The sequence below is a fragment of the Hoplias malabaricus genome, chromosome X2 (genome assembly GCF_029633855.1).
Source record: "Hoplias malabaricus isolate fHopMal1 chromosome X2, fHopMal1.hap1, whole genome shotgun sequence".
Lineage (NCBI taxonomy): Eukaryota > Metazoa > Chordata > Actinopteri > Characiformes > Erythrinidae > Hoplias > Hoplias malabaricus.
The window spans coordinates 38,429,597-38,456,856 of record NC_089819.1 but is presented as its reverse complement, the minus strand read 5'-3'; the positions used below and the strand labels follow the sequence as shown (position 1 = coordinate 38,456,856).

Here is a 27,260-nt window from a genome sequence, read left to right as displayed (position 1 = left end):
GGTGGATTGGCAACTGAAAAATTGTCCATAGACATATTTACTTCTGGGTCACATCACCTTATCTTATTTATTTTAACCATTTGGGAACTGAAGATACTAATTGTTGTAGTTTTGAGAGAGGCATTTTTCCCCGTTCTTGCTGTATACAAGGCTTGAGCTGTTCCACATGTTCTGGTCACCGTTATCTGATTCTCCTCTTCATGATGCAACATATATTTTCAATAGGAGATGGGTCTGGACTGCAGACATGCACTCCTTGTCTACAATGCCATGCTGCTGCACAATGAGGCCTGACATCTTCCTGCTAATACAGACCTGGAGTTCCTGCAAAAAACATATCTTGACAGTAGAATAGGTCTCTCCAAAATGACAACATAATTCTTTGATCAGTGGTATCTTATACATATATGGATCACCCAGGCTGTGAGCACCTCATCTCAGATGCTAGTATGTCTCTGGATGATCTTTATCACTTTTGGCACATATAATCCAACATCTGTTATTCCCAGGAATAAACTGAAACGTGGACTTGTCTGACCATAGAACACATTTCCACTGTACACATTTCCACAGTAAATTAGAGAGCAAGAGAGAAAGGGAGGGAAGGGAGCGAGAAAGGAAGGGCAAATTTTCTAAGGTCATAAAGGGTACTCTGGTAGAAGTAAAGAGAAAAGGTAATGACTTTGCTGAATTTGGGTGGAGTCCATCTCAGATGAATCAGGGCCCATATATATTGAAACACAGAGAGAGAGAGAATACTATTCTCTCTCTCTCTCTCTCTCTCTCTCTCTATATATATATATATATATATATATATATATATATATATATATATATATATATATATATATATATATATATATATTTACATTTAGAGTAATTAGGCAAACACTTACTTATAGCATTATTATTTATATTTTACACTAATAACGTCAGCCCCCATTTTAAAGCTTAGTTTTGAGTAATATAATGTTGCACTGCCATCTAGTGAAGAACAGCAGGACTGCGACAAATTAGGGACTGGAACGGAATTGATACTTAAACAAGACATTTTAAATATATATATATATATATATATATATATAAATCCAGAAATATTGTATCTAATATGTATTTGGGGGAAATTTTATCAAAAAGCATACATTTTTATTTATATTTTTGGACGTGTTAAATATACAGTAAATATGTACTAAAATGAGTAGAATGTGCTTTTTGTAGAAGATATTGTTACTTATTGTCACTTAAAATCAATATAACAGGTCATTTGATCAGGGGTGTCTAAATTTTGCATATGACTGTGTACAAACAAGTCAACTGAAGAATTTAGAAAGCCGGGTTACAGTGTGCTCCCCCAAGTATTTACACCACTTTATTTTTTTTTTATTATTATTTTTATTTTATTTTTTAATTTCACAAAAGCCAGAAATGATCAAATAATTTCATTTTGGGCAGTCCATGTATCCACCACTCATTTCTACATCTTCCAGGCAAATGTCCAGCAAGTTGTCTTGAGGTGTATCGCCATTCGACCCAGGACTTTGCTGATACCCCTCAGAGCAAGGCTGAAGTACATCACGTGAGTCAGGGCTGAGGTGCATACATCTGCCATCACGAACTTGCGTAAGTCCATGGTGTACAGACAAACATGATGGAAACGTAGGGTAAGGGCCACTGTCTTTTTCCTGGTTCACTTCAATTAAATGGGGCAGTTCAGTTACACTGGCCTCCTCCTGAGACTCTTGCCAGTGTGGTGAAGGGCCGTCGGCAGTGGAGGGCGCTGTAACATCTTCATATTCACCCTCACTACAAGGTAATAGAAAAAAAGAAGTCACATTAAAGTAACATGTCCCCAACCGACAGTTAGTTCCCTACACTGTAAATAACTATCTACAGAACTGAAGATTTGAGGTTTGCTATTTAATTCATACAAAGAGTAAATTAAATAGAGAAAATTGAAGCTGCACAAAATTCAGGTTTAATGTAAATGGATACTGGATAAGCACAACTATTAGCTATGAAATGTGTTTGATGACTAAACTTATAAAAATAAAAAATACAGACATTAGATACCAAACCATGTCTTGGCTGATTGACCATATATACTGTATTTCAATATGGGCAGGTATGGCACCATGCCTCCAAAAGCTGTGGGGCAAAATTAATGCTCCTGAAATCTGGAATTATGTCCTTACAGCATGAGTAAGTAGTTTGAAACAATTTACTAGTAGATGCATGGTTTTGGACAGTAAATAAAATGGCTGTATTTATGCTGATTCCTATCATGACCACTGTGAAGAGATTAGAGTCTCAATGAACAATTGATTCTCAGTGACTGAATTCTGCAAGAATTTTGAAAAATCATTAGCATTGCCCTAAAATTATATAAGCCATTCAGATTTCAACCTGTAAACGGTTTCCTAGCAGCAGAAAGAAATGCTCCAGATCAGATATTTATTATTATTATTATTATTATTATATTATTATATACAAATATACCCTGCCCTAACATAAATCATGACATTAATTAGTGCTTCACATTTACAACATTTACCAGATTCAAGATAAGTGTGAGCTGCATCCAATGATCTGCACCTTAAAATTAAATCAAAATGTAACTGATTATGCCTCTGAGTCAGACTCGGCCGAGTCACATCTCTAGGTCAGTCCTGAGGGTGGCTCTGGAGCAGTTTGTCTTATCCTAATGACTTGATCCTAATGGGGTGACCACTTATCCCAAAAAGTGGTCACCCCATTACTTCTAAAAGTTATGGGTCAAATGCCTGCACGCACCTGTGGTTCCTGCAGAGCTGTGTAAATGGATACATTTTATTAAATTAAATGATTAAATTATAACACAAGCCTTTAGACTTCTAGCAACTCACAGTGTGTAAAGATTTAGCTGCTTAATGTCCCCCAGCACGCACACTTCACTCATGCAGGGATTGTCCACCTCTATGTGGGACGGCAGCCGTGAGCCATGAGCCTGCTGAGACAGAGCAAAGCCTTTAAAACTTACACAGGGTTGATCCTACTGATTTAATTAACACATTTTTAAACCTATTGTTTTATCCTGTCTTTTACCACATATTTACTCATTGCCAGTTCCACCCATTAGTTTGTTTTCCCACAAAAACATAATGCTTCCCACAAATACATAATACCCAAAATGGGTGAAGTGCACCACATTTCTTTAGACATACATGAAGCACCGCTGCTAAACTATGTCATTGCAGCTCCACACGCTTTCAGGAGAACACTAACTGCCGATCAGTTCTGTCAAGAGACAACAGTATTTGCTAGCATTGTGCTGAGTGATGGTGGGAGAACCATCTGTAGAGAGAGAGAGATGACCACCAAGAATTTATTTCAGCACTGTGTTTTAGAGTGGGGTTTGAGGGGGTTGGGTGCTTGAAAATATGCTTATTTGCAAAAGGTGGGGGCACTGTAGAAAATGGAGCCACTTGCTTAGACAGCCCCACACCCTCTAATTTTCAAGAAGAATGTGTGAAAGGTTTTGATTCAAATTCTCATGTTTTCTACAGTACTGAAAAGCCCAAGGCACCCCATGATTATAGACTTACATAATATTATTATATACAGTAACCCTGCATATAAATAACCACTCTAGGTTTTGTAAGCGTGTAGAAGTGTGAAAAAAGAAATGAGAGAAACTGACCTGGCAGACTGCCTTCAGCGCTTTACTCTGAAAAGGAGAGGGGAGAGAAACCTCCCACACTTTCACCTTCCTGAGAGAGAGAGGGAGAATAATTTACACTTCTCAGAGAAAAGCTATACTATATAACAGTAGGTCATGTTTAAAAAAATGAAACAACTTTAATTACCATGTCTTTGAAAACTAAAACACTTTCTTCACTTTACCCCCCAAAAAACCCCCCACACCCACAACTTATCACTTTAACAAACTCAAAGGGTTAAGCAACCATGTGCGTGTGGCTTGTGTGTGTGTAAATAGGTTTCAGTCCCCACAATATGATATAATCCTTGTACGTGCGATATATTTTCATCATGTTGTGAGTAATGTGATCTATTTATACACTCACATTTTTGTGACTTGTTTTCTTTATGGGGACAAAAAATCTTAATGTAAAATGTGTTAATGTTAGGGTTACACATAGGGATAATATGATTAGATTCATTCTCCACAAAATAAATGGAGGTTTATGTAATGTCCCTTGATACCATGGAAACATGGTATGTGTGTGTGTGTATTTGAGTGTTCCCATGTTCACCTGTGGAAGGTCAGAAGAGTGAAATATGTCAGAATCACTGTAATGGAAACACTCGCAGCCAGGAGGAAATACACACGGGATGCACCTGATGCAGGAGCTGCAAACACAGACACAAAACAAAACTTTATGGCTCTGGTTGGGTGAATTGTTGAATTGTATAGTTAATTGTATGGCTGTTTGAATTGTTTCCATCTTCCTTCTGTAAGTGTATGTAATTATAATCATACACAAGATAAGATGTAAACTATTCTATTTCAATCCATTAGAGCTTCACATAGGGCCCACCACACGCTCTTCCTGCCTGCAGCCACCAAAATTCCTGTTGAATCCAACACCCCAACACTAAGGTTGCTGTGGGCATTTATGGTCCAATCAGCAACCAGCTATCCTTAACAACTACGGTCACTCATTGAGCCCATGCCAGGAGTACCCAGCCAGCCACTGTATCACTAGCTCTTCACAGGGGGCATTAGGCAGGCACCTCCTCTCTATGGTGTTTCACTGAATTAAGCATACAACACCTCCAGAAGGCTCAACAGTGAAGTTTGGTGTCCAAGACCCACACCCCTCCAAGCCAGATTTACACTCCTACTTTACCCTTTACCATCAACAACCGTAAATCCACACTGACCTCCCTTGCCTAGCCCCACTGGCACCATTAATGCATACTCAGTGCCATCAGTTCCATTTCAACTTTACATGCTACATCACTAAAAATCCCAGTAGCACCTCTACAGTGCATTTCCATCTTCCATCTTTACTAGCGGATAGAATATGCTGCAGCGTGCCAACCCCTGTACATAATCCATAACTAGGGTCTTCACCTACCCACTGTCCAAGATTTTGCAGTCTTGCCAGGAAATCTTCCACTTCTCTAGATTCTCCCATCGAAGCCACTGGTCTTGTTTTGCCTGTGATGCCTCTGTTGCACGCCTTGCCTCCTCATCCTGCTCCCGAATAAAACTAGTCATCATTTGCCTTCTCTCTGGTGATGTGGCCTTACTAAAAGCTTTCCACAAATCACGTATTGTACTTGGCCAATCACATCTCTTAGTTCTAATGAGCCCCTGGCTACCTGCACGGCCACTTTCGAATTCCACTACTTTCTGGTTTTTGTGATTGGCATTGCTGCTTTTATCACTGCATCTTTTGATCCTGACAAAATCATCTCACGACTCAACTTTGCACATTTAAGTTCCTCAACTAAACTTGTGAGTGGTAACTCCAGTACCCCTCTCCCACACCATGCTACTTAAACACTGAGGCACCCTATCTATTAATGCTAATAACAGCCCTCATCAGTTCAACATTTAGTCCCACAATTTGTTCTGTATCGTTTAGCGCTGCACTATACCATCTACCTAGACTCTTCACTGGTCTCTCCAGTAGTGTAGGGATCATTCCTCCTTCCATCTGTCACATCCTGGCACTTTCTTGTTTGTTTTCCCCTTCCTTGTGGCTCTTTCTGTCTATCATTGTTCATATCTCCGCCCTTGTTCCACCCTAGCTCCACCTTGGTTCCGCCTCCTTGTCTTTGTCCTTCGTTATCTGTGTCAGGTGTTTCTTGTTAGTTCTTGTATTTAAGTCCTCTTCACTCACTTCCTGTTATCGGTCATTTGTGTTGTTATACTCGTTCGTATTGTATTGTTTCCTTCCTTCTCCCTGTAAAGTCGTGCCGTAGTCATTCCTACTCGTTTGTATTGTATTGTCATTGTAGTGTGCGTTTCTCTAGCCCGTTTCTCGTTTCTCGTTACTTGTTCGGTCTCCTGCCTGTTTCATGCCCCAGTCTTGTAGTGTTGTTGCCTGCTCTTTCCTAGGTTTCTATGTAATGTTATTTCGTGTTTCTCATCAAGTTCGTTTGTCTGTTTGATCTTTATTAAACTATCTGTGTTGTAGCGAGTGTGTCCGTCTCCGTAAGTCTACTCTTTACGTCCCCGTGACACCATCAAAAAAAATTCTTGTACATGTTTTCCTTTGACAATCGACATACTTCTAGACATTCTTGGTTTAACTTTCAGTCTAGACAACCTTAGATTATCATTTAACTCCCTTTCTTGCAATCAACAACCATCACCCTCCACAAAAACTCCATAAATATGCTGAGGTCCACCTATCCCTGAGCCTAAACCTAACTTTACATGTGAAAAAGTATGCAGAGCAACAGGTGAACTACAGTCTGTAATTTTAGAACTGCAAATTGCATCTGTATGGTGAGTCAATCTGAGGGCATGAGTGCAGAATTAAGAAGGTGGTTGATCTGTGTAATTAATATGTATTATATCTGTAGTAAATATATACACTGTATGATCATTGCATTAGGAACACCTACCTTGTATGTACACTTATTGTCCATACTGACCATACAGTAGAACTTTGTACTTCTACAATTAGAGTCTACAGAGAGTCTGTTGCTCTGCAAATGTTCTTATCCCAGTTTCACCTTGTTCTTAAGTGGTCAGGAACCCCAAAGGACCACCATAGAGCATGTATGATTTGGGTGGTGGATCATTTTTAGTGCCACAGTGACACTGACCTGGTGGTGTTGTGATGGTGTGCTTAGTGTTGGTATGAGTGGATCAGACACACCAGTGCTGCTAGAGTTTTTAAAGCCTTCGGTGTCTGAAGAAATAGTCCACCAAACAAAATATCCAGCAAACAGTGTCCTGTAGGCAGCATCCTGTGTCAATTGATGAAGGACGAAAATACAACCAACACCAACAGTGCAACATCTGATAAGCTACTCTCTCTGACTTTACATCTACAAGTTGGACAGACAGAGCAGGTGTGCCTAACAAAGAGGGCACCGTATTTAAAAACTCTAACAGCCCTGCTGTGTCTGATCTGTGAAATGGGGATAAGAAAGTATGCAGAGAAAAATGTGGACTACAGTTTGTGATTGTATAACTACAAAGTGCTATTTGTGTAGTTGTGTATTGTGTATTTTCAGGTTTTTGTGGATTTCAGCATGAAAAATGCTGAAAAAAATGGTTATGATTATCAAAAGTTTGCAAAACAATAGCGTACATATTTTTCCCCTGAATGTCACTGGATCTACTGAATCATAAGGTCAATATGGAATAGAATGACGTGGATATTAGTGTATGGCATTGAGTGGGATGATCTTGCTCTCACCAGTACGTGTTGTCCACTGAACAGGTTCAGACCAGTCTGAGGGATATCCAGTGTATCGAGCACCTCGACCTGAACGGGATGTTACGCTGCAGCGAACATGAGCCAAATAATGTGCTGGACAGAGCAGAGAACTCTCTGCCAGGACAAACAGACTAACTCCAGTCAGCAGATGCACAGTCTGTATATCCCCCTACAGTGAGAGAGAGAGAGAGAGAGAGAGAGAGAGAGAGAAAGCATAAAGACATACAGATAACTTTTCAGAAAGCTGAAATTAATGAAATAATGTGTGCAAACTTGAAAAACAAAATAAGTCACTGGAAGAAAAGTAACTAGTAAAAGTAAAGTAACTAGTGTAAAGTCTTCTCAAAACATTAAAGGCTGGTAGTGCAGAAAAGAATGAAAAACCCACTAATAATACCATTCATTTCAGAATAAATATTGAGAAGTTATTCACAAATTTGACAATAACATGTTTTGATTGGAATTTAACTTATTTGTCCATCAAATTTGTCAGAATCTTTCACAAACACCATGGAGACTGACACGTCCAGGCTATTACTCACAGGTGAGTCTGTGCTCCAGTATCGGAGTTCAGAGGTGATGGGTACAGTTCTATATTTGGGGAGAGTCCAGTTAAGAACCCAGTCCTGTCCAATTACTTCAACAGTTAAACCAACTGGAGCTACAGGCTCAACTAAAACATAGAGAGAGAGAGAGAGAGAGAGTGAATGACTACAAACAACATTAGTACTTATAATGATGACATGAATTAAAGGCAATGTCTGGGGGAAGTGCTGTTCTCTCTGGTTTGTTTATATTCAGAAGCTCTGTGTCTTTTAAGGTGGACCAGTATGTTTTTGTACGAGGCTGAAGTTTCACGTGTCTGTAAGATTTTATTCACTACTTGAATTACCACAGAAACTCATTTGTAACTTCAGTTGTTTCGTTTTGTAGTACTTTCAGTCTATGTTTACTTTCCTTTTTTACCATTAATTTTAAAAAACTTTTTCGCCTTATGTTAGGTTTGGAATAGTATTATTCATTCATTCATTCATTCATTACTGTAACCACTTATCCAGTTCAGGGTTGTGGTGGGTCCAGAGCCTACCTGGAAGCATTGGGCGTAAGGCAGGAATACACCCTGGAGGGGGCGTCAGTCCTTCACAGGGCAGAATAGTATTAAAATATTTGTAAATACAACCCCAATTCCAATGAAGTTGGGACGTTGTGTAAAACATAAATAAAATAGAGAATACAATGATTTGCAAATTCTTTTCAGCCAATATTCAACTGAATAAACTACAAAGGCAAGATATTTAATGTTCAGATGGATAAACATTATAGTTTTTTTGCAAATATTCACTCATTTTGAATTTGTAGCCTGCAACACATTCCTAAAGAGTTGGGACAGGGGTAACAAAAGACTGGGAAAGGTGAGGAATGCTCAAAAAACACCGGTTTTGAACATTCCACAGGTGAACAGGTTAATTGGAAACAGGTGAGAGTCATGAATGAGTGTAAAGGAAGATTTCCAAATTGTTTTTGGAAATAATGGACATTGTGTCCTCAGGGCCAAAGAGGAAAAGGACTGTCCGGATTGTTGTCAGCGTAAAGTTCATAAACCAGCATCTCTGATGGTACGGGCATGTGTGCCTACAGCATTGGTAACTTGCACATCTGTGAAGGCACCATTAATGCTGAAATGTACATACAGGTTCTGGAGCAGCATATGCTGCCATCTAAGCAACATCTTTTTCAGGGACGTCCCTGCTTGTTTCAACAAGACAATGCCAAGCCACATTCTGCATGTTACAACAGCTTGGCTTCGTAGTAAAAGAGTGCAAGTACTAAACTGGGCTGCCTGCAGTCATACCTGTCTCCCATTGAAAATGTGTGGCGCATTATGTTAAGTTGTACATCAAGCAAGAATGGATAAGAATTCCACCTAGAAGGCTTCAACAGTTAGTGTCCTCAGTTCCCAAACACTTACAGAGTGTTGTTAAAAGGAAAGGTGATGTAACACAGTGGTAACCATGCCGCTGTCCCAGCTCTTTTGGAACGTGTTGCAGGCCTCAAATTCCAAATGAGGGAATATTTGCCAAAAAACAATAAAGTTTATCAGTTTGAAGATTAAATATCTTGTCTTTGTAGTGTATTCAGTTGAATACAGGTTGAAAATTAGCAAATCATTGTATTCTGTTTTTATCTATGTTTTACACAATGTCCCAACTTCATTGGAATTGGGTTGTGCACCAAGTGCCCAATTTTTTGTAGACACCTCCTCATCCAAAAATATTTCCGCCTTGTTGTTGCATTAACAGGTTCTACTCTATTAGTGAGCCCAGGTACTGATAATGGACTATTTGTTCTGGAACCCAGAGTTACTAGATGGAGCTCTACAGTGTTCCACTACTTTGTAGCCCAATGCCAAGTGGCCTAATACCCATCTAGTCTAAGTGTAGCACTGGACGTTGTGCAGGCTCATGTGCAGCTGCTTGAGGATGGCCCATTTCATTTCATGATCTATTTATAGAGATTATACAAGCTGGCTGTTTACAAATGTACACCTGTGTCGAGCTTAAAGCAGCTGAATTCACTAATACTGGGTATCTGCAAATTGAATCGATAAAAACAAGTTGATACTCACTGTGTTTGTAAGACTGGACAACCTTGGTTCGTGGCTGAGGTTTGAGATCGAGTAGAAGGAGGTCAGCTTCAGATACGGAGAATAGACAAGAAAATTTTACAACATAATCATCTTCACTGGGATCATCATAATCATTGCCATCATCATCTCCTTTATTGTCATTACTACCGTCCTCTGATTCTGCACAGCACCACTCTGATCTGAGAGTGAGAGAGAGACAGACAAAGCAGAAAGACAATGGAAAAACACAATATCTGTGAAGAAAATCATGAGAAATCAGAAAAATTACCCTGTCATCTAGAGATTGCAGGGTTGAATTATAATTAATAATTCTGGAGAATATTCTGCAAAAACATGGGGATACAAATAACAACTTAGACAAATAAAATTCATTATAATTAACTACAGTAAAATATAACCGCAATTCATAATTGTAATGGTTTGGCAGCTCTAAATACATGTATATATTTCAGTGTGATGTGTTGATTAAACTTATATAAGTTATAAAGACACAAAAATGGAAAGAGAAAGAGAGAGAGCAATGAAAGATAATATGATAAAATGAGAAAATAAAGAATAAATAAAGGAATCTGACACTGGAACATGCACACTCACAGGGTATCAGGGTGCATGCGGTAGCTCAGGTTGTAGAGGATGACCTGTGTCAGTTCTCTCTTCATTTCCCAGCTGCATTTCACTTTCCACTCTCCATCATACACACACTGCAGGTTAAAGGGACCTGGGAGGCTGTCTAACATACACACACACACACACACACACACACACACACAGGGATTTACCCTGTTCTGTTGCACCATACACCAAGCCCAAATTGATTCTCGTTCCCTTGCTTCATCTGCGAGGTAATGGCTCAGTCTCACTACTCCACCTCTGGTGATGTCACATTAATTGAAAAAGGTTCCTCAGTTACAAACGTATTTCAAAACAATATGCAAACACAACTTAAGCCAAGACGCAAGAATCAGGGATTACCAACAAACATAAATATTAGTATGCCTAGTATCCTATGCTTAAAGCGTTATCGCTTGAGTTTTGGCCTGTAGTGAACATTTTCTCTCACCTGTGTCCGTCTTCCTGAACAGTACAGGAATCCATCCACTGGACTCATAATCAGCCCCAGAACTCTCGAACTGATCCACTGTCCCCTCCTCCCTCAATCTGTTCTCCTTTCTTTCGTTCTTTGTCATCAGCCCCCTCGCCCTAACTTCCTCACTCCATTCAGATCTCTCCTCTTCAAGTGACTGAAAAAAAACAGGTAAGAATATCAGATTAGCAAAGTAAAAACCTTTATTTACCACATATGAACCAATAAATAAAAAGGAAATATGAACCAGAATGAAAATAAACAGCCAATGAAATTGTTACATTATGAAATTTCATAATGTAAATTATGAAAATCTAATGTCAATTACATGTACAATAAAAACTCTTTAACACTAATTATGTCATTAGTGGATAAAAATAAAGGATCCAATTTGGTAAAAAAAATATAAATGTTGAATATAAGTCTTTTTGATGTTCCTATAGAAAAAAAAGGCCCAGGTCAAGGCCTCAGTGGGTACTCACATTCCCATTGCTGTTAGGATGTTTAGAGCTTGGTGGATAGGGGAGACGGAGATCTGAGGGATCAGGAATCAGAGTTGAATTCCTGGGTTCAGGTGTCAGAGATACCCAGGTGGGTTTAGGGTCAAACCAACAACGTGTCTGGCCATCACCAGTGATGTCATGGGGACAATTCCTTCTAGCTACATAATTACAGCAGTGTTAACAGAAGAAGACAAACTAGACTTTTCATTAAATGCATACACAAGGGCTACAATCACACAGCAGGTAAAAGTGGCCCAAACCATTTTTTTTTATTCTGCTGTTCACACTGTATATATAATATGACCTATATCTGACATCAGTCTGAACAGATCACACACCTAAACTAACCCACAGGGCAAATGTACGATACTTCTTGTTCCAGAAGGAAATGTCTGTCTGTTTCATCCAAAGCACTTAAGTTTTAAAATGAAAGAATGAAGCCGGACTGGTATTTTACTGCAGCTCTGCATCACTCCTTTTCTTTATTCCACATGACTATGAGTAAAATATGTAAAAGCAAAATGCTTTGGACCATTCTCAGTGGCCAGATTGAGTCCATTCTCAATGGCCAGATTGATGTCAAATCACATGATTTCTGATCTGGCCATCTAGACAGTCACATTGCCACTGATCAGATATAGATTTCTGATCTAAAAAAGTCTGAATCTATGAGATTTGTGCTGTGTGAACGCAGCTTAAAACCTCTTGGAGAGTTTTTGTCAGTTGGTTTCTAAACTGTGAACTTTGGGTCCATTACAGGCACCTGTCTTGAAGCCAGATATATTCTGGACACCTTTTCATCCAACATTTCTGAACTCAATTTTATCAATAAAGAGTTTGTTCCCTTTATTGCTGATGGATTCCTATCAAGATTACAGTTCACTAATTATAAAGAGTGTCCACACAGTATATAATCAAACACCAAAGCAGCGGTCCAATAGCGATGAAAACAGGGTGGTCTTACTGCTCAAGAATCCACCTAAGACTTTAAATCTAGAGAAAGTGTAAGTTAGTGTTGAAATATTACTGACCATGTTGCTTGAGGTTAAAGGCTCTGGAGAGACCAGGAGAGTGTGGAGTGTGGAAGAAAAACACATCATCAAATCCAATAGCGAACAAGGAGGTATTGTACTGACACTGAACTTGCAGCCACCCTAAAGCATTCTGGACCAGCAGAGGACCACGGACACAGGGCGACACACTGTTTTCAACACAAACATTAAAATAGTATCAACTTAGGGCTACATAGTGTTTAGTTTATTAACTGTCTTCACAATAGAAGGTCCAAATTAGCCATAATGTTATGGTTGGACACAATCTTATATTATGTTATACATATTCAATGGGTCTACATATTTAATACATAATAGTTTATGGTTTTAACTCCTCTGTGATTATAGCTCTAGATTCCCAGCACACACATACACACACAGGTTTTCAAGCTGAACTTTGAAAGTGGAACATTAACATGCACAGAATGCACAGGCCACATTTCTGTGGATTTTTCCCACAAGAACATAACCTAAAATTGTAGTGCTCTAGCCAATCAGCTGTTTTAAATGAATACTTTATATTTAACAAAAACATATTATAATTTAAAAGCTTTTTTTGTATGTTTAACACTATACAGCCTGTGCAATAGTCATATAATCTACTCCCTTATTGTCATACAGAAGGAATGCAGAGTAAAAATTAAATTGATTACTGTTACAACCTGTTTACTCTGCATATGACACTAGAACATTTTATCTTTACAGTTACAGTTATCTAAAAAGCTGTATTTGAGGGCCGCACTCTTCTACTAAAACAAAACCGAACAAATCAAAAAACATTCAAGCATCCAAGCTTGCGTAATTAAAACTACAAATGTTTTTATTTGTAGTTCTAAAGATAGTACAATATGTACAGTATATGCAATAGGCAGCATGCAGTCCTTTGGAATATATGCTAATATATAAGCAAAAAAATAAACATCAAAATAATTATAAAAATCTAATGAAATACGTATTGCTAGCTAGCATCAAAATAACTTCAATTTGCATATTGCATACTGGAAGGTATTCTCAAAATTCTGAGAAAACTCAGAAAATGTGTTTTCTTACGTGTGGTCATCTGGGTCCATGTGAAAGAGAGAAAGAGGAAAGTCCAAGACTTCTGTCCAGCTGCAGTGGATGTTGGTAGAATAGTCATTACGGCACTCCAAAGACTCCAAAGCAGGCGATGCTGGGAAAGAGCAAAACATAAACAGTGAGATATTCAGTACTGATCCAATGAAAATTATACATATTGTCACAAAAGCCTTTTAGCATTTCTGACATTTTGAATAAAAAGTCAAACAAAAAAACAAACTGCTGCCATCGACATTCTGTAAACAATTCTGAAATGAATGGTCCAAAATTACTTTACCCTCTAGTGAAAAGATGGTTTTACGTGTCCTTCTGAAGACACAAGTTTTTTGTCCAGTGCATTTCATTTTTTTAAATAAACACTCAGCTAAATAAACATTTGAAACTATTAAACCCAGTAAAGTGGATATGGAGCAGGTAAGTGATTTTAACAATCCTAATTAATTATTCTGCCATTTCTCCGCTTAAAGTGAGAAATATATCCATATCTCTTATTCTGGATAGTACAAACAAAACCTGAAGCAGTGGTTCCTAAAGTGTGTAGGAATTGGAGTGGGGCATAGCATGTCAGAGCACTGTGTGTTGGAGAGTGGGGCTCAAAAAATGTTAGGGAATCACTGACCTACACTATCAAGACCATGTGTTCCCTTCTGAGCTCTGTGTCATAGACACCAGTTTTAACAAACTAATTAGAACAAAGACAAAATCAAAATGTCTTTAGACTGCTTGCAACTCCCGTGTTAATATTGAGCCATTAAATATACAATCTCTTCCACCTAACGCATTTATTTTCAATAAAATTATTACAGACACTTTAATACTCTGTCTGTGTGAAGCATGGTCTAAACCTAGTGAATACATTGCTGTGAACGATGCCCTGTTCAAATGACATTAGAGAATAATTAGCGCTCATTTGTTGTAAGGTAATCTACTGAGAAAACCTAACAAAAATTGGCCTGTGCAAACTTTTACAAACATTTTAATGTTAAATAAATTTAAACGGTATAGCAGAAAATTGTTTCCCTTTAGAGAATGCATTCACATATTTTCACTAACAAATTTTAGCCAGAGGTTTTTAAAACTCATTTGACTTGGATGTCTCTTGTAAAGTAGTACTTCTATGGCAGCTAAACCTCATTTCAATTCACCTCTATATTCCCCTGCTTTGCTGCTGTAGCCTGCAGCCAGCCAAAGCTCCTCTTTACAAGCTATTTAAAACTGTCACAGTTTGGAAGAGATTGCATTTGGATGTGAATAACTTTACCAGGGGCAAACAGGATGGGATGTGGACATGTTGGAGTTGCAGGTCCTGATGGGAAAGAGGGACTTGGACACAAAACCCAGACGAGAAGTGTAGTCCTCAGGGACCAAATGTGGGTTCCCATTCCCTTGAGATGACCAAATTAACCAGGTAAGACACTAATAAAAGAAACAGAGGTGGAGTAACATTTGATTATTATTGCAGCTATTTAAATTGACCTGAGGTTTATCCATAGTGAGTCCTTCCCACCTTACAGTAACAGCTTCTGCTAATCGGAGAAGGATTTACATTATACAATGGAATTGTGTGACCAGGTACTAAAACTGGATGGTCAGTTCTACCACACCAACATTTCTCAAAAGGTACTGGAGCTGCATCACTCTCAAGAACGCTGTTACATTTTGCACTATGCTCTATTAAATAAAGTGATTTCAAATGTTCCCAAATGGTCACCAATGTTCAACATTTTATCAGAAAACATCAGAATAGTTTGAAAAAATAATTAAAAAGATACAACAATTTCAGTTAATAGTAATGCTTCAGTTTCTAAACTCACCCAATATCAGACAAAGTGGAAAACTGCAGCAGTCTATTCTCAACCTAAAGAGGTAATACAGTCATGCATATGTTTAAATACAAAGTGGTATATTATTATAAGTTATAATAGAAGAGCAATAACTTTGAGCAAATGAAGTGACTTTGAGGAAACGGTACATTTAACTATTCATGAAATGTAATGGAAAAAAAAGCTATTTTAAATTATAGAAGTACATTTAAAAACTACTCAGACTCAAAGACAAAAAATATACATCGCTCCTATTGAAATTTACAATCACAAACTGTTAATGAAGTAAGCAAATGTTTGTTCAAGTAACACATAAATATGCCATTTATCTGTTACATACTGGGGGTGAGAAATCAGTATGAAATGTGTATAAAGTGTGAAGTGGGCATCCTCATCAGGCAACATCCTGGTGTTTGCTGTAGGCTTGGAATCAATTAAATTTAACTTTAACTTTAAAAATGTGTTGTGTTTATAAGATATTTAACAAAATATAGTGAAATAAATGGTGAATATCTGCAAGGCGTCTCAGAACAAAGTATATTAGTAGTACAGCAGACAATAACAGAATATTTAATAGCATGAATAAAAAAAATTAAAAATCCTCTCCCACACATAACCACTTACCTTTAGTTCTGAGTTTCTAAATACATCAAACCACGGGGTTCTTCTTTAGGATCATTGTTGAGTTCCTGATTTATAAATTACCACCACACACCCACTCGCACTCTCACACACACTCCAGTATGCCTACACATGGGTCTTGTTGACCCAGAAACTTTCAATTTTGCAGACTCATAAATAAATTTGCTTACTTTCAACATGAGTTTCGTAACTGCTTCCCCTCAAAAAATCCTTCTCCAATCTCTACTATTATAACAGCATAATCAGGCAAACATGTATCTCCAAGTGTCTCCATGGTGACTCTAAAAGCCAATGACTTTCTTGACTTTTAATGCAGGTTAATGTAAAGAGATTACTTTTCCAATTAATTTTGGAGCTTTTCTATTGGCTCATCAACCAAGTATGGAGAGCAGCTAATGTGTCCAAATGAGAAAAATGAAAATCAGTGGGGATATATATATATAGAGCTCTTTGGGAAAGATTAAATGTGATGAATATATGATCAGGGTTCTCACTATCTGCAGTAGAGAGAGAATGCCTCCGACCTTAGCAATAAATTGAAGATGCAAGTAAGCGAGTAGCCATAATGTGTGACTTAAAGCTGAGCTGATTATAAAAATAACGCCTAACTCCTTAGAACATTATTTGGCCTTCAGATGCATGTTTATTAAAAACAAGAAATCAATACTCTTACTTGGATGGTACTAAGTCTTACATTTAACTGCAGTTGTGTTTGGACAATGTGTTTATATTTTCCATTTTAAAATTGAAATTAATTTAAATCGCATGCAGCTTTTTCTTCAAAATTTTATTCTTATTATGACAGAGCACTTTACTGTTAATTATTCAACATTTAATTGATTGGTGTACCCAGAAACTCATCTTTAGCCAGTGGTTTCTGTACGTTTGCATATTTAGAAAAACAATATAAAAACAAAATAAATAAAAAACTGAGATCTTGACATACAATATCAGGTTTTACCCAATATAATTAATAAGAACATGTTCTCCTGAGAGATGGGGGGAGGGGGGTTTATACATTCCATGTTAAATACTGAAGCTGACATGTATGTATGTGTGTATATGCAAAAAGTAATAAAAAGTTGTTCACAAATAAATAAATATATACATTTTAAAAATGACATGTTCTCCACATGACCGTTTGAAAAATGATATAACTGGTGAAATCCAACAAGGATCGTATTATTGGCCAGCATGGAAACGCACATTATGTCAAGGGCTAGAGATGTGTTCCAGACTGCATGCACAAATTTTCTTCATGCAAACTTGAAATACATAAAAAGTTTAGGTTTTGCCTTTGGCTTTGTAAAGGAATTATTTTTAATCAGAATTCAAATCCAAGCTGTTTAAATCATTATTGCTTGGTCAATATGAACTTATAATATATTTTTAAAGAAAACAATTGATTATTAATAATGATAATAAATAATAATTACTATGTATGCCAGAATTTACATAGGATTATTTTATTAAGGATACAACAGACACAAAAATGGCATTGTTGCACTGATAAATTACTAAGTAATATTAGACACTAGCAACATTAATAATTATGTGGTGATTATTATACAATCAGAGAATGTAATATACATGGTGTAATTTTGTAAAATTCCCATAAGTTACTTCAGCTGACTAGAGCTGAATTTTAATCATAATATAACTGCATTAATTATGAATATGATAAACATATGTGTTAACTTACATCATTGCCCAAGCTAGACAATCAAAAACTAGACTAAAATTCTATGACAGCAGTTGTAATACAGGCAAAAATAAATAAAAATACAATAAATTCTGTAATAGGTTTAAATTATATTAAAACATCTGAAATTGTCTATGCTATTAACATCTAGAACTGTACAATGGCAAATAAATGTAAACTACAAGTTACAGTTTAACTTGTTCCCTAGTTCCTGTGTGATGGGTGGGATACCAGCAATCTGGAGTGAAACTGGAATGACTTGTGACTTGTGAGAAATTGTGATTTTTTTTAAAATATATTTTAAAAATAATAGATCTTCAGGAGTAACAAAATACATATGTATAAAGTAATTGATCCTGAATGACTACTTTAGTTTTTAACTTTCACAAGTGAAATCATTCATGCTGTTTTGTTTAACTATGTCAATATAATCACATGAATATACAATTAACTACGAAGTCTGTAATTAATTATATTCATATTCATCCAATACAAATCATAATAACAACCAAAATCTCTTCAGCTTACAAACACAAACGTGCTATGGACTAAAAGTTTAAATAGGCAAGTGTTTATCTCAACCAAAAGTACTCAAGCATCATCAAGATAAAAAAAGTACAATCAAGTTTTAAGAAATGTTGAATTAAAATTAAAAGACATAAAGATTAGATTAAATTAAAATAACATTAAGATCATAATTCATTTATTTATTTTTAATTAAAATAGATAATGATTGTTAATATATTATGATTAAAACAGATAGTTATTCTTCACATTATATAAAAATTAAAAAGACATGGAAATCCTGGTATCCACAGTAATCTAATATGTATTAACAAATTTAAATATTTCACATTTTTTTCATTAAAAATTTACTTTAAGAATAACATTTATTTTCATTATAGCAAATGTGGGAGAGATAGAAAGAGAGAGTGAGTGTGAGAGAGAGTGTGTGTGTGTTTACATGTTCTGTGCCACAGAAAACAAAGCGCTGATGGAAAGCATTTCTGCTGGGCAAATATTCTGCAGAAAGGAACTGAAAGAGAGAAGTTGGCAAAATGGGCACAGGTTCGCAAACACACACACAATTAAACTCTTAGAACTCACAGTTAATCAGCAGTGACAAAAAAAGCAAGGTGCAATTTCATAAAAATTATTTCTCATTTCTCATTCATTAAGACAAGAGCAGGAATCCTGTTGAAAGTGCACGTTTTAAACCTTCAGATGCTTCAATCCATTTCATGTCTGTAAGTTAAGAGGTGAAGTGTTTTGTGGAAAGAACATCCTGTACATTCAACTGGGTGATATCCAGTGCAAATGAAATGTAAGTGTGCCATTGTATTTAAAAATACAATGTATTGTAAGTAGAATATTAAAATCAAGACTAACATTCTTTACATTCTTACATTCTTTAGATGTTGAAACATCAGTCAAAGTATTTGGAAATAGGTAAATATGATCTTTTGGGCCAAAACTAAGGGCACTCACTACTGGGATGTCTGGATTTTTAAACCTCTCAACTAACCTCCACTGAGAAATGTACCACCAATAAATAGAAAGAGCATAGACTTTGTTCTTCTACCATAAATACTGAGAAGTTTATACCTTATGGGGGTAGCATCAGTGAACCCATTAATTTAGTGAACAAAATCCATATGGAATATGAACATTTCAGGGCATACACTTGCTAGCACAATACACCAACACCATGCTTTAGAACTCTGTGTTGTACACAGAGAGATCACTGGAAAGTGTAACATGCAGTTCCCATGGGTACTGATTGACAGGTCTCTTGATCTTTGACCCCAGGCTTCTATTCTCTCTAATCATCAAAGCTACATCCTCATCGTCCAAGATCCTCACCAGATCTCCTTCAGCATCACGGTAGTTAAGAGCAATATCCTCTACCTGAAAGACGTCCCTGGAAGGAGGAGGGGGAAAAAAAGAGAGAGAGAGCAAAATTAGAAGTATACAAAATGGTATAGGGTAAAATCTATAAAATGGTAGTGTTGATGTACCATTCATTTTTTATTAACTTAAGTCTTTATTGCCAGCTTAAGCCTTGAGTAAACTACACCACTTTTAAAGCTGATTATAAACAGACTGGTTATCTCACACTACATAAATGTTTAATGCTGAGTTTTAAGGAGACTGGAAAAATGTCAGACTCATACGAGACAACAGGGAATAATTAACATGGCTGAAAATTTCTGCTCAAATGAACAAAACACATCCCAACAAACATGACTCACTTTACCTAGGAAAAGACCTAGCAGACTCCACAATAAAGTTGCATCATTTTGGGTGGGACCAAAAGTTTAAATAAAGTCTGTATAAAAGCTTTAATAACTTATGTGGGCACAGTGTTGTTTCTAGTAAAGATAATATTGGTTATTTAGGTACATGTGCATCTAGCACCATGTAATGTCATGTAGTTTTCCATATTTTGACTATAGTTGGATAAAGTTGATTTTCTGTATCAACTTCTTGTGTTTACTTTTTTATGCTTTGATTTCATTGGCTGTTGATGGAACTTCAGAGTTGAGTCCGCAAACAGTTTACGCTTTGAAACTATGTGCAAAGTAGTGTCAAACCACTGGTCTGAAAAGGGATCTGAAGACATAAAATCTGATTCTGAGCCTCTGATTCTAAGCCTACAACACAGACACAACCAGGCTGAAAATCTGGGTTACAATTGGGCTAATAGTTGCACAGTGTAAGCCTGGCTTTATTTAAGGACTCCAGCTAAGTTCAAATCACTATCACAAGATTTACTGTGCTATTGCTATTTTTTAAATTCAATAACAGCATTTTATTACTACTTTTAAGTTTCATCTTTGGTCACTGCATTTTAATATTTTATATAATCTGTACATCTTTTTTTAATGCTAATTGTAAGGTTCTATATAAATAAAATTGCCTTGCCTTGTTTATATTATAATAAACTTGCTTATATTGGTAATTCAAGGTTTTGTTCCAAATAAATCAAATGTTAGAAGATGATTGGTTCATGAGTTTCTCACTGAGTAAGATATTCTGGAGAATTCCATAGTACTATAGTTGCAGCAATAAGAACAACTTCCAAATGTTGAAATTCTTTTGAAGGACAGAAAGAATTTTCAGACCAATGTTCTTGGAAATTATAGTCAACAGTCAAAGCCAAAAAGAAACGTGAGGTTGACTTCCAAGAAGAGTGTGTTTGTGTGTGTTTTCTACAGAAATGCTTATGGAGCTTAGCCAAGGGGACTCAAAACTTCCTCTTTGGATGCTCTATCTGCTTGACCTTTTCACTTCTCTCTCTCTTTCTGTAATTCAAAAAGAAAATATGGGTCTGAATGATAACAAGAAACATCCCCATTACAGCGCTCTCCACACAGCACCAGAGAGATGAAATAATACGGATGATGACAAAGCCTGAGAAATAAATGAGCAGATGACATATTGGTATAACAGAGTAATGAACAACTGCAAATTAAATGAAGGGGAGTGAAATGGAAAAATAAATTGAATTTAAAATGAAAAGTGAAGAACCATCAGACTTGACCAACTGGCTCATTATTTTTAGAGGAGAGTCAGTATTTTTGTGTCTTACCTCATGCGTGCAAGGAGATCAGAGTATGATGGCTGGATAGTGAGATCTTCCTGAACGCACACATCCCTGAAAATTACACACACACAAACTTGTAATGTTGATTTTATCTAACTATTTATATAGTGCAAACCCTCAACCTCTCACAGATACCATTTACACACACAACATTTTTGCTCCAAACACTGGCTTTTCAGTGCCAATAGTTTCAGTAGTCCTTAGGAGTTTTGGCTATTTTTGTATACTTATGACTTTCTGACCTTCTTATGCCATATTAAACAATGTTTACCAAGCATGAGTTTCGTATCCTTTTTTTCAGCCTTTGCATACACTCTCTCTCTACTGTCTCTCTTTCTTTCAGCAAGCTCAACCCTCTCCTGCCCCCTTAGAGTATTTAGCTTGTAGTAATGAGTTAGTAGGTTCCGAAATGTTTTTACCATGTTTCTTTACAGGACAAAAAAATGACAAAGATATTTAAATAACTGCAGAAATTGTCCCACCCCATTTTGCAAGCTCACGTGGAAGGAGGGTTTTTTAAAATCAGATTTCAATAATGATATCTCCATTTGTACTTGGTGTATCCACATAAAACACAAATAAATACAGAGCACAAAGCTTGTACTTTTGACAGAAACCGGTGGCAATGCTCAGCGTGTTTAAAAAACAGTCACAAGGTTTGATTACCCCAGCAAATGTGTAAACTCAATATATTGTCCATCAGGTGTAAAGCTGTCCCATAAAATAAAGGCTGTTAATGCAGCAAAGGTAGAACAAAGTACATGTTGACTCATTTGGTTTCAGAAATAATGTTGGATATGAAAATGCCTGCAAACTCAGTTTGTGAGACTAACAGACCAACTAGAAGGTCTCATTATTTGTTGCCAACATTACAGTCAGATCTACACACAGTCAGGTCACTACACTAATAAAAATATTCACATACACTTTTTTATGCACTTAAAACAAACTAATTCATTTTTTTTTACTGTTGAAAAGGCAGCCAATTGATGGAAGATTTTCTGCTGGGTTCTCCTGTGGCCCACACCAGACCAGCTGCTCACCTCCATCTACTGTTGCCAGCCTCTGACCTCTCACCATTACCCACCACCATCAATTACACTGAAGTAGAAATGGACTCGGTTTTAGTAATATTCTAACTGATGCTTCCAGCACTATAATTGTTGCTCCAGATCTGTGCCAATCACTTAATATTATTATGGTTTTCAATATTTTTTATAATTATTATTATTATTGCCTTAATTCCCATTACTTCACTTTTACATCTATACTCTACTATCTACACTGTAGCATAATGACAGACTTAACTAGTGATACTGCACATTTCTATCAGTAGTTTGATCAGAGGAGGATCTTCCCAAGGTTTCTTCCTCCAGCCTTGAGGGAGTTTTTCTTTGCCACTGTCTCCTTTGGCTTGCTCACATGAGGTTTTCTGATCCATATTATCTGTTCTGATTACAACTCTGTAAAGCTGCTTTGTGACAACATAAGTTGGAAAAAGCATTATATAAATAAATTTGGATTGATTGACTGAAATCTAATATTTCATTTAACAAACTGATACCTACTCTAAACCTGACAGGGCCCAACTAAATATACGGTTCCACCATATTTGGGAGGAAACAATTGTATATTTGACTTGTGATCGAATTAACTGGTAAAAAAAAACAAAAAATGCTAACAATTTCACCCAGTTAACACCATGATGCTTAATCAGGGTTAGTAATAATATGAATACATTTAGAGGATCACTAATATTATGGAATCACCATACGGCTTTGTTTACATTCCTGACCTGGTGTCAATGCCTTCTGGCTTCAGCAGGTAGCATCGCAAGCAGCTGTAGGAGCCCTGAGCACCATTCTTCTTAGAAGCTCCACCTTCTTCATCTGAGCCACTCTCAGAAAGAGGTTTGATGATCTTTACAAATGATTCCGGGAATATCCCTATCCTTTCTTTAACAGTACCCTGAAAGAGGGAGAGAGAAAATACATATAGAATAGCATGCTCTTACACTATAAACTAGACAAACAGCAAACAGTCGTTTGCTATGTTAACTTCTTGGGTATTTGATTTTGATATTTGTTTTAGTTTTTTTTTTTTTTTTTTTTTTTAGTCCATTGCTGTTAGTGATTGTTGTATGTGATGTCTTTAAGCTACTGAGACCTTGAATTTCCCCTGGGGATCAATAAAGTATCTATCTATCTATCTAGTTCTAGATCCCACAAATCCTTAAGGTACTGGACGATGCCACTGCAATACACTGACATCTACTGGTGATGTACTGTTATTGCAAGCCTCTTCTCTCTCACTTCATCTCTGGTCTCCCTTGCTGTTTTCCATCTTATTCCCTCTTTTAGTCCTTCAAACCCTCTCTTATCTCACTGTGTTCGTGCTCTCTTTGTAGTGCTGGGCAATATGAGCGCAAATCAATATCACGATTAACTGAACATATTACCACAATTGCGATTAATGAACAATTATTTAGTTTTTTGGCCCTCAGACTAAGGGGATTAACATGGTTTCTCAGTGTTTACATTTGTCTTCTTTATGATCAGTGTTGTCTTCACTAAAGTCAAAACACCTTCAAAGCACAGATGCTATGTTTTCCTTTGGTATGAGCTGCTCGAATCGCTCGGTTGGCCTTGAAGTTTTAGTTCTCCTCCATGTTGCTTCCATGTGGCAAATAGTGGCAGAATCACATGACTACAGCATGGTAGAGTGGTTTTAAAGGGACAGTACATGAACACACACACATAACAGAATAATAATATAAAAAAGTAAAAAAAAAAAAAAAAAAAAAAAAAAAAAATATATATATATATATATATATATATATATATATATATATATATATATATATATATATATATATATATATATATAAATCGATACAGACAAGATTATGTAAATTAAAAGTTCTGACTGTCGATTCTGATAAATTTTTGATTAACTGCTCAGCCCTATTTATTTGTTCTCTCTGTTGAGACTATACACACGATGAGTCAGCACATTAAACATTTAAGCCCCACAGTAGCACTTAAAAACTGCCAGACTCCAGTTATAGCAGACTGACCATTAAATATACATTGGATTACAATAGCAGCTTTATGACAATATGCTACATTTGATACTGTAATCTAGCTTTCTCCCAACATGCCAAAAATTAATAACTTGTTTCTCATCAGGATGACTTCCATTCCAATATCGCACAGTATTTGCATGTCTCTAGTGGCAGCGAAGGCAGAAGGGAAGATTTTGAAGGATTAGTTGTGATTTAAGGAGGTATTGGTGAGGTATTAGAAGAGATTCTATGGAGGCATTAGACAGGATTTTGGAGGGCATTAGAACACATTTTCAGGGAGTTAGGGGAGGTACTGTTGAAGTTTTAAGAGAAATTTTAAGGAGGTTTTGGGACATGTTGGGAGCTATAAGGAAAGGAGGTCAGAAGAAAGACGCTGCAGGGAAATTTACTGTATGTTGTACTTTGTCTCTGTGCAGGGGCCAGTACTGTAAGACACGTGTATTTCACTACATGAGGAGTAGAGAGACATGTGGGATGAAGCTGGAACCAGAGAAACTAATGTTGCTTTCAGTATGTTTAAATTCTTTATACAGGCATACATATACTATACATAAATATATGAACAAATGCCACATAAGTGACTGCAAATGCAAAAAGTAGGAACAAAGGACATAAAAAGATTCTTTTAAATGTAATTGATGGATTAAAAAAAATGTTATTTGCAGAAATATTTATTGTCTTAAACTTGTAGTTCACCGCAACCCTGAAATGGATTAAGTGGCAAAGAAGATGATGATGATGGTGGTGATATAGTGAAGGTTTTGGATTTGGGTATTTGTGTTGGTGTAATATCCTGTCCTGCCTGGTTCTGTAATTGTTCTTCTGCAATGTATTTTTACCCATTTTCTATGTGTGTGGCCATGTATTCTGTAATGATAATGCAGGAAAGGATACAGGAATCAAGCACAAGCTGATTTTATTTACAGGCCTGCATTATGCAAAACACAAACAGAGCAAAGGTAACCAAGAAAACTAAAAAGAACACAAAACTAAAATTACTGAAAAAATTGGGGTCTAGGCACCCCAATGTCATTTACCATCAATTGCATCCATCTACACTGCTCTGTCACTCCCCACCCCACCCCATTTACTAAGTCTTTCTTTCCCTCTCGGATTCCATTTTAATTTTTGACCTCTTTCATTTTCATTTTGACTATCTGCTGTTTAAATAAAAAATAAATTACTATGAGTGGGTCTCCCATAGCTCTGAGTATCAAAGAGTGTGTAGCAGATATGCCCACTTCAGACCTTTCATTCCTCTACAAACTCCCACACTAAACACCTGCATGTGTCCTCCTCCTCCCTCCCTTTCTCTCCACATTCCTCCATCAGCTGCCCTGATCTCCTTATCTTTCTTTTTATCTCATAATTTTTTTTCCTTTATTTCAGGTGGATAATCTAACCTGCTGTGTTTCACTTGTCTTACCTATTATACATCTATCATACCTTTATCTTGTTTCTTTTGCTCAACAGCTTGGTGTCTCTTATTTTTCTTTTCATAATATACCTAAAGTTTTAAATGCTTTACAGGTCTGGACTACAGACAGGCCAGTATAGCCCTCATACCATCAGAGATTGTAACTGTGTGCTTACACCTGTCAAGGCTGAAGAGAGGACTGAGGTGGATGTACATACAAGGAATAGTTTTATTTAACACAAACAGAAGTAAATACAACAAACAATGAAAGCAAACATGAGCTGGACTAAACAGAACTAAACAAACATGAATGGATGTAGACGAGTACAAACACAAGACCAGACAAGGGAGCAATGAAACCAAAGGGGTATATATACAAGGAGCACAGACAATGGCAGCACTAACAAGAGGGCAGGGCAACAAAGTAGCCACAGGTGGGAATACTGATAACAAGGTTGGGCTAAGGCAGGGCTAAGGTGGAGACAAAGAGGAGGAGCACATATATATATATATATATATATATGTGTGTGTGTGTGTGTGGATGCCGTGAAGTACTGCGTATACAAACAAACAGTGCAAGAATGGGGGGGTGATGAGCTCTCGCCCCTCGTTGTATGCTTAGCTGAACCTATGTGTGCTTTTAGGTCCTTTACACCTTTATTTGCAACACAAAACATGGGAATTTCTTTTTTAATTCATCCAAGAACTTACATTTATGTTTCGGCATAGCTGCTCGACATGAGTGTAGTGCAGAATGACCAATTAAATGTTTACAGAGAAGGTTATCAAACAATAATGGTAGCTGTACAGTCAGACCGTCCAATCCGAAGATATTAGGCTACTTCACCACTCCCCCTTCTCACTCAAGCAAACAGAGTAGGGGACCAAACAGAGTAGGGGAGGGCGGGACTACTTTTGTGAACAAAACGCTTCTCGAAATTCTATGTAAGCTCTAGAAAAACAAAATCCCGGACGCTTGTGAAATTCCACCAGGACATTTTTTTAAGTCTAAAAGAGGACATGTCCGGGTAAAAGAGGACGCCTGGTCACCCTAGCCAACCGAGAGCGTGAAGATCTTAGAGTGGTGGTCTTTCACAGAGTGGTAAACCCCTCCCCACTTTTACTTCTCCAGTGTACATCTTGAAGAATGTACCAATTACTTTGGAAATGGAGTTATAGAACAAACCTTCATAACTGAAAAACTACATTCAGTTATAC

The 27,260-nt window shown here is 36.8% G+C and overlaps 2 protein-coding genes across 2 annotated transcripts in view; both read right to left on the bottom strand.

The window, feature by feature from the left end:
• Nucleotides 1–1,439: 1,439 nt before the first annotated feature.
• Nucleotides 1,440–15,626, bottom strand: LOC136677384 (cytokine receptor common subunit beta-like). The gene is made up of 14 exons (XM_066654905.1): nucleotides 15,581–15,626; nucleotides 15,028–15,182; nucleotides 13,740–13,860; nucleotides 12,669–12,838; nucleotides 11,617–11,795; nucleotides 11,111–11,291; nucleotides 10,645–10,780; nucleotides 10,030–10,229; nucleotides 7,946–8,076; nucleotides 7,383–7,572; nucleotides 4,251–4,347; nucleotides 3,677–3,746; nucleotides 2,883–2,983; nucleotides 1,440–1,803 (listed from the first exon to the last, which is right to left on the bottom strand). The coding sequence occupies exons 2-14, from the start codon at nucleotides 15,146–15,148 to the stop codon at nucleotides 1,440–1,442; spliced, it is 2,061 nt and encodes a 686-aa protein (XP_066511002.1). The 5' UTR covers nucleotides 15,149–15,182; nucleotides 15,581–15,626.
• Nucleotides 15,627–17,716: 2,090 nt separating this feature from the next.
• The window catches only part of LOC136676409 (neutrophil cytosol factor 4-like), a 41,830-nt gene continuing 32,286 nt past the window's right edge, over nucleotides 17,717–27,260 (bottom strand). The window contains exons 8-10 of the mRNA XM_066653406.1: nucleotides 23,336–23,508; nucleotides 21,526–21,591; nucleotides 17,717–19,854 (exon numbers count right to left, since the gene is read on the bottom strand). Coding sequence (XP_066509503.1) covers nucleotides 19,647–19,854; nucleotides 21,526–21,591; nucleotides 23,336–23,508 — 447 coding nt within the window. The 3' untranslated portion in view covers nucleotides 17,717–19,646. The remainder of the gene's footprint in view (nucleotides 19,855–21,525; nucleotides 21,592–23,335; nucleotides 23,509–27,260) is intronic.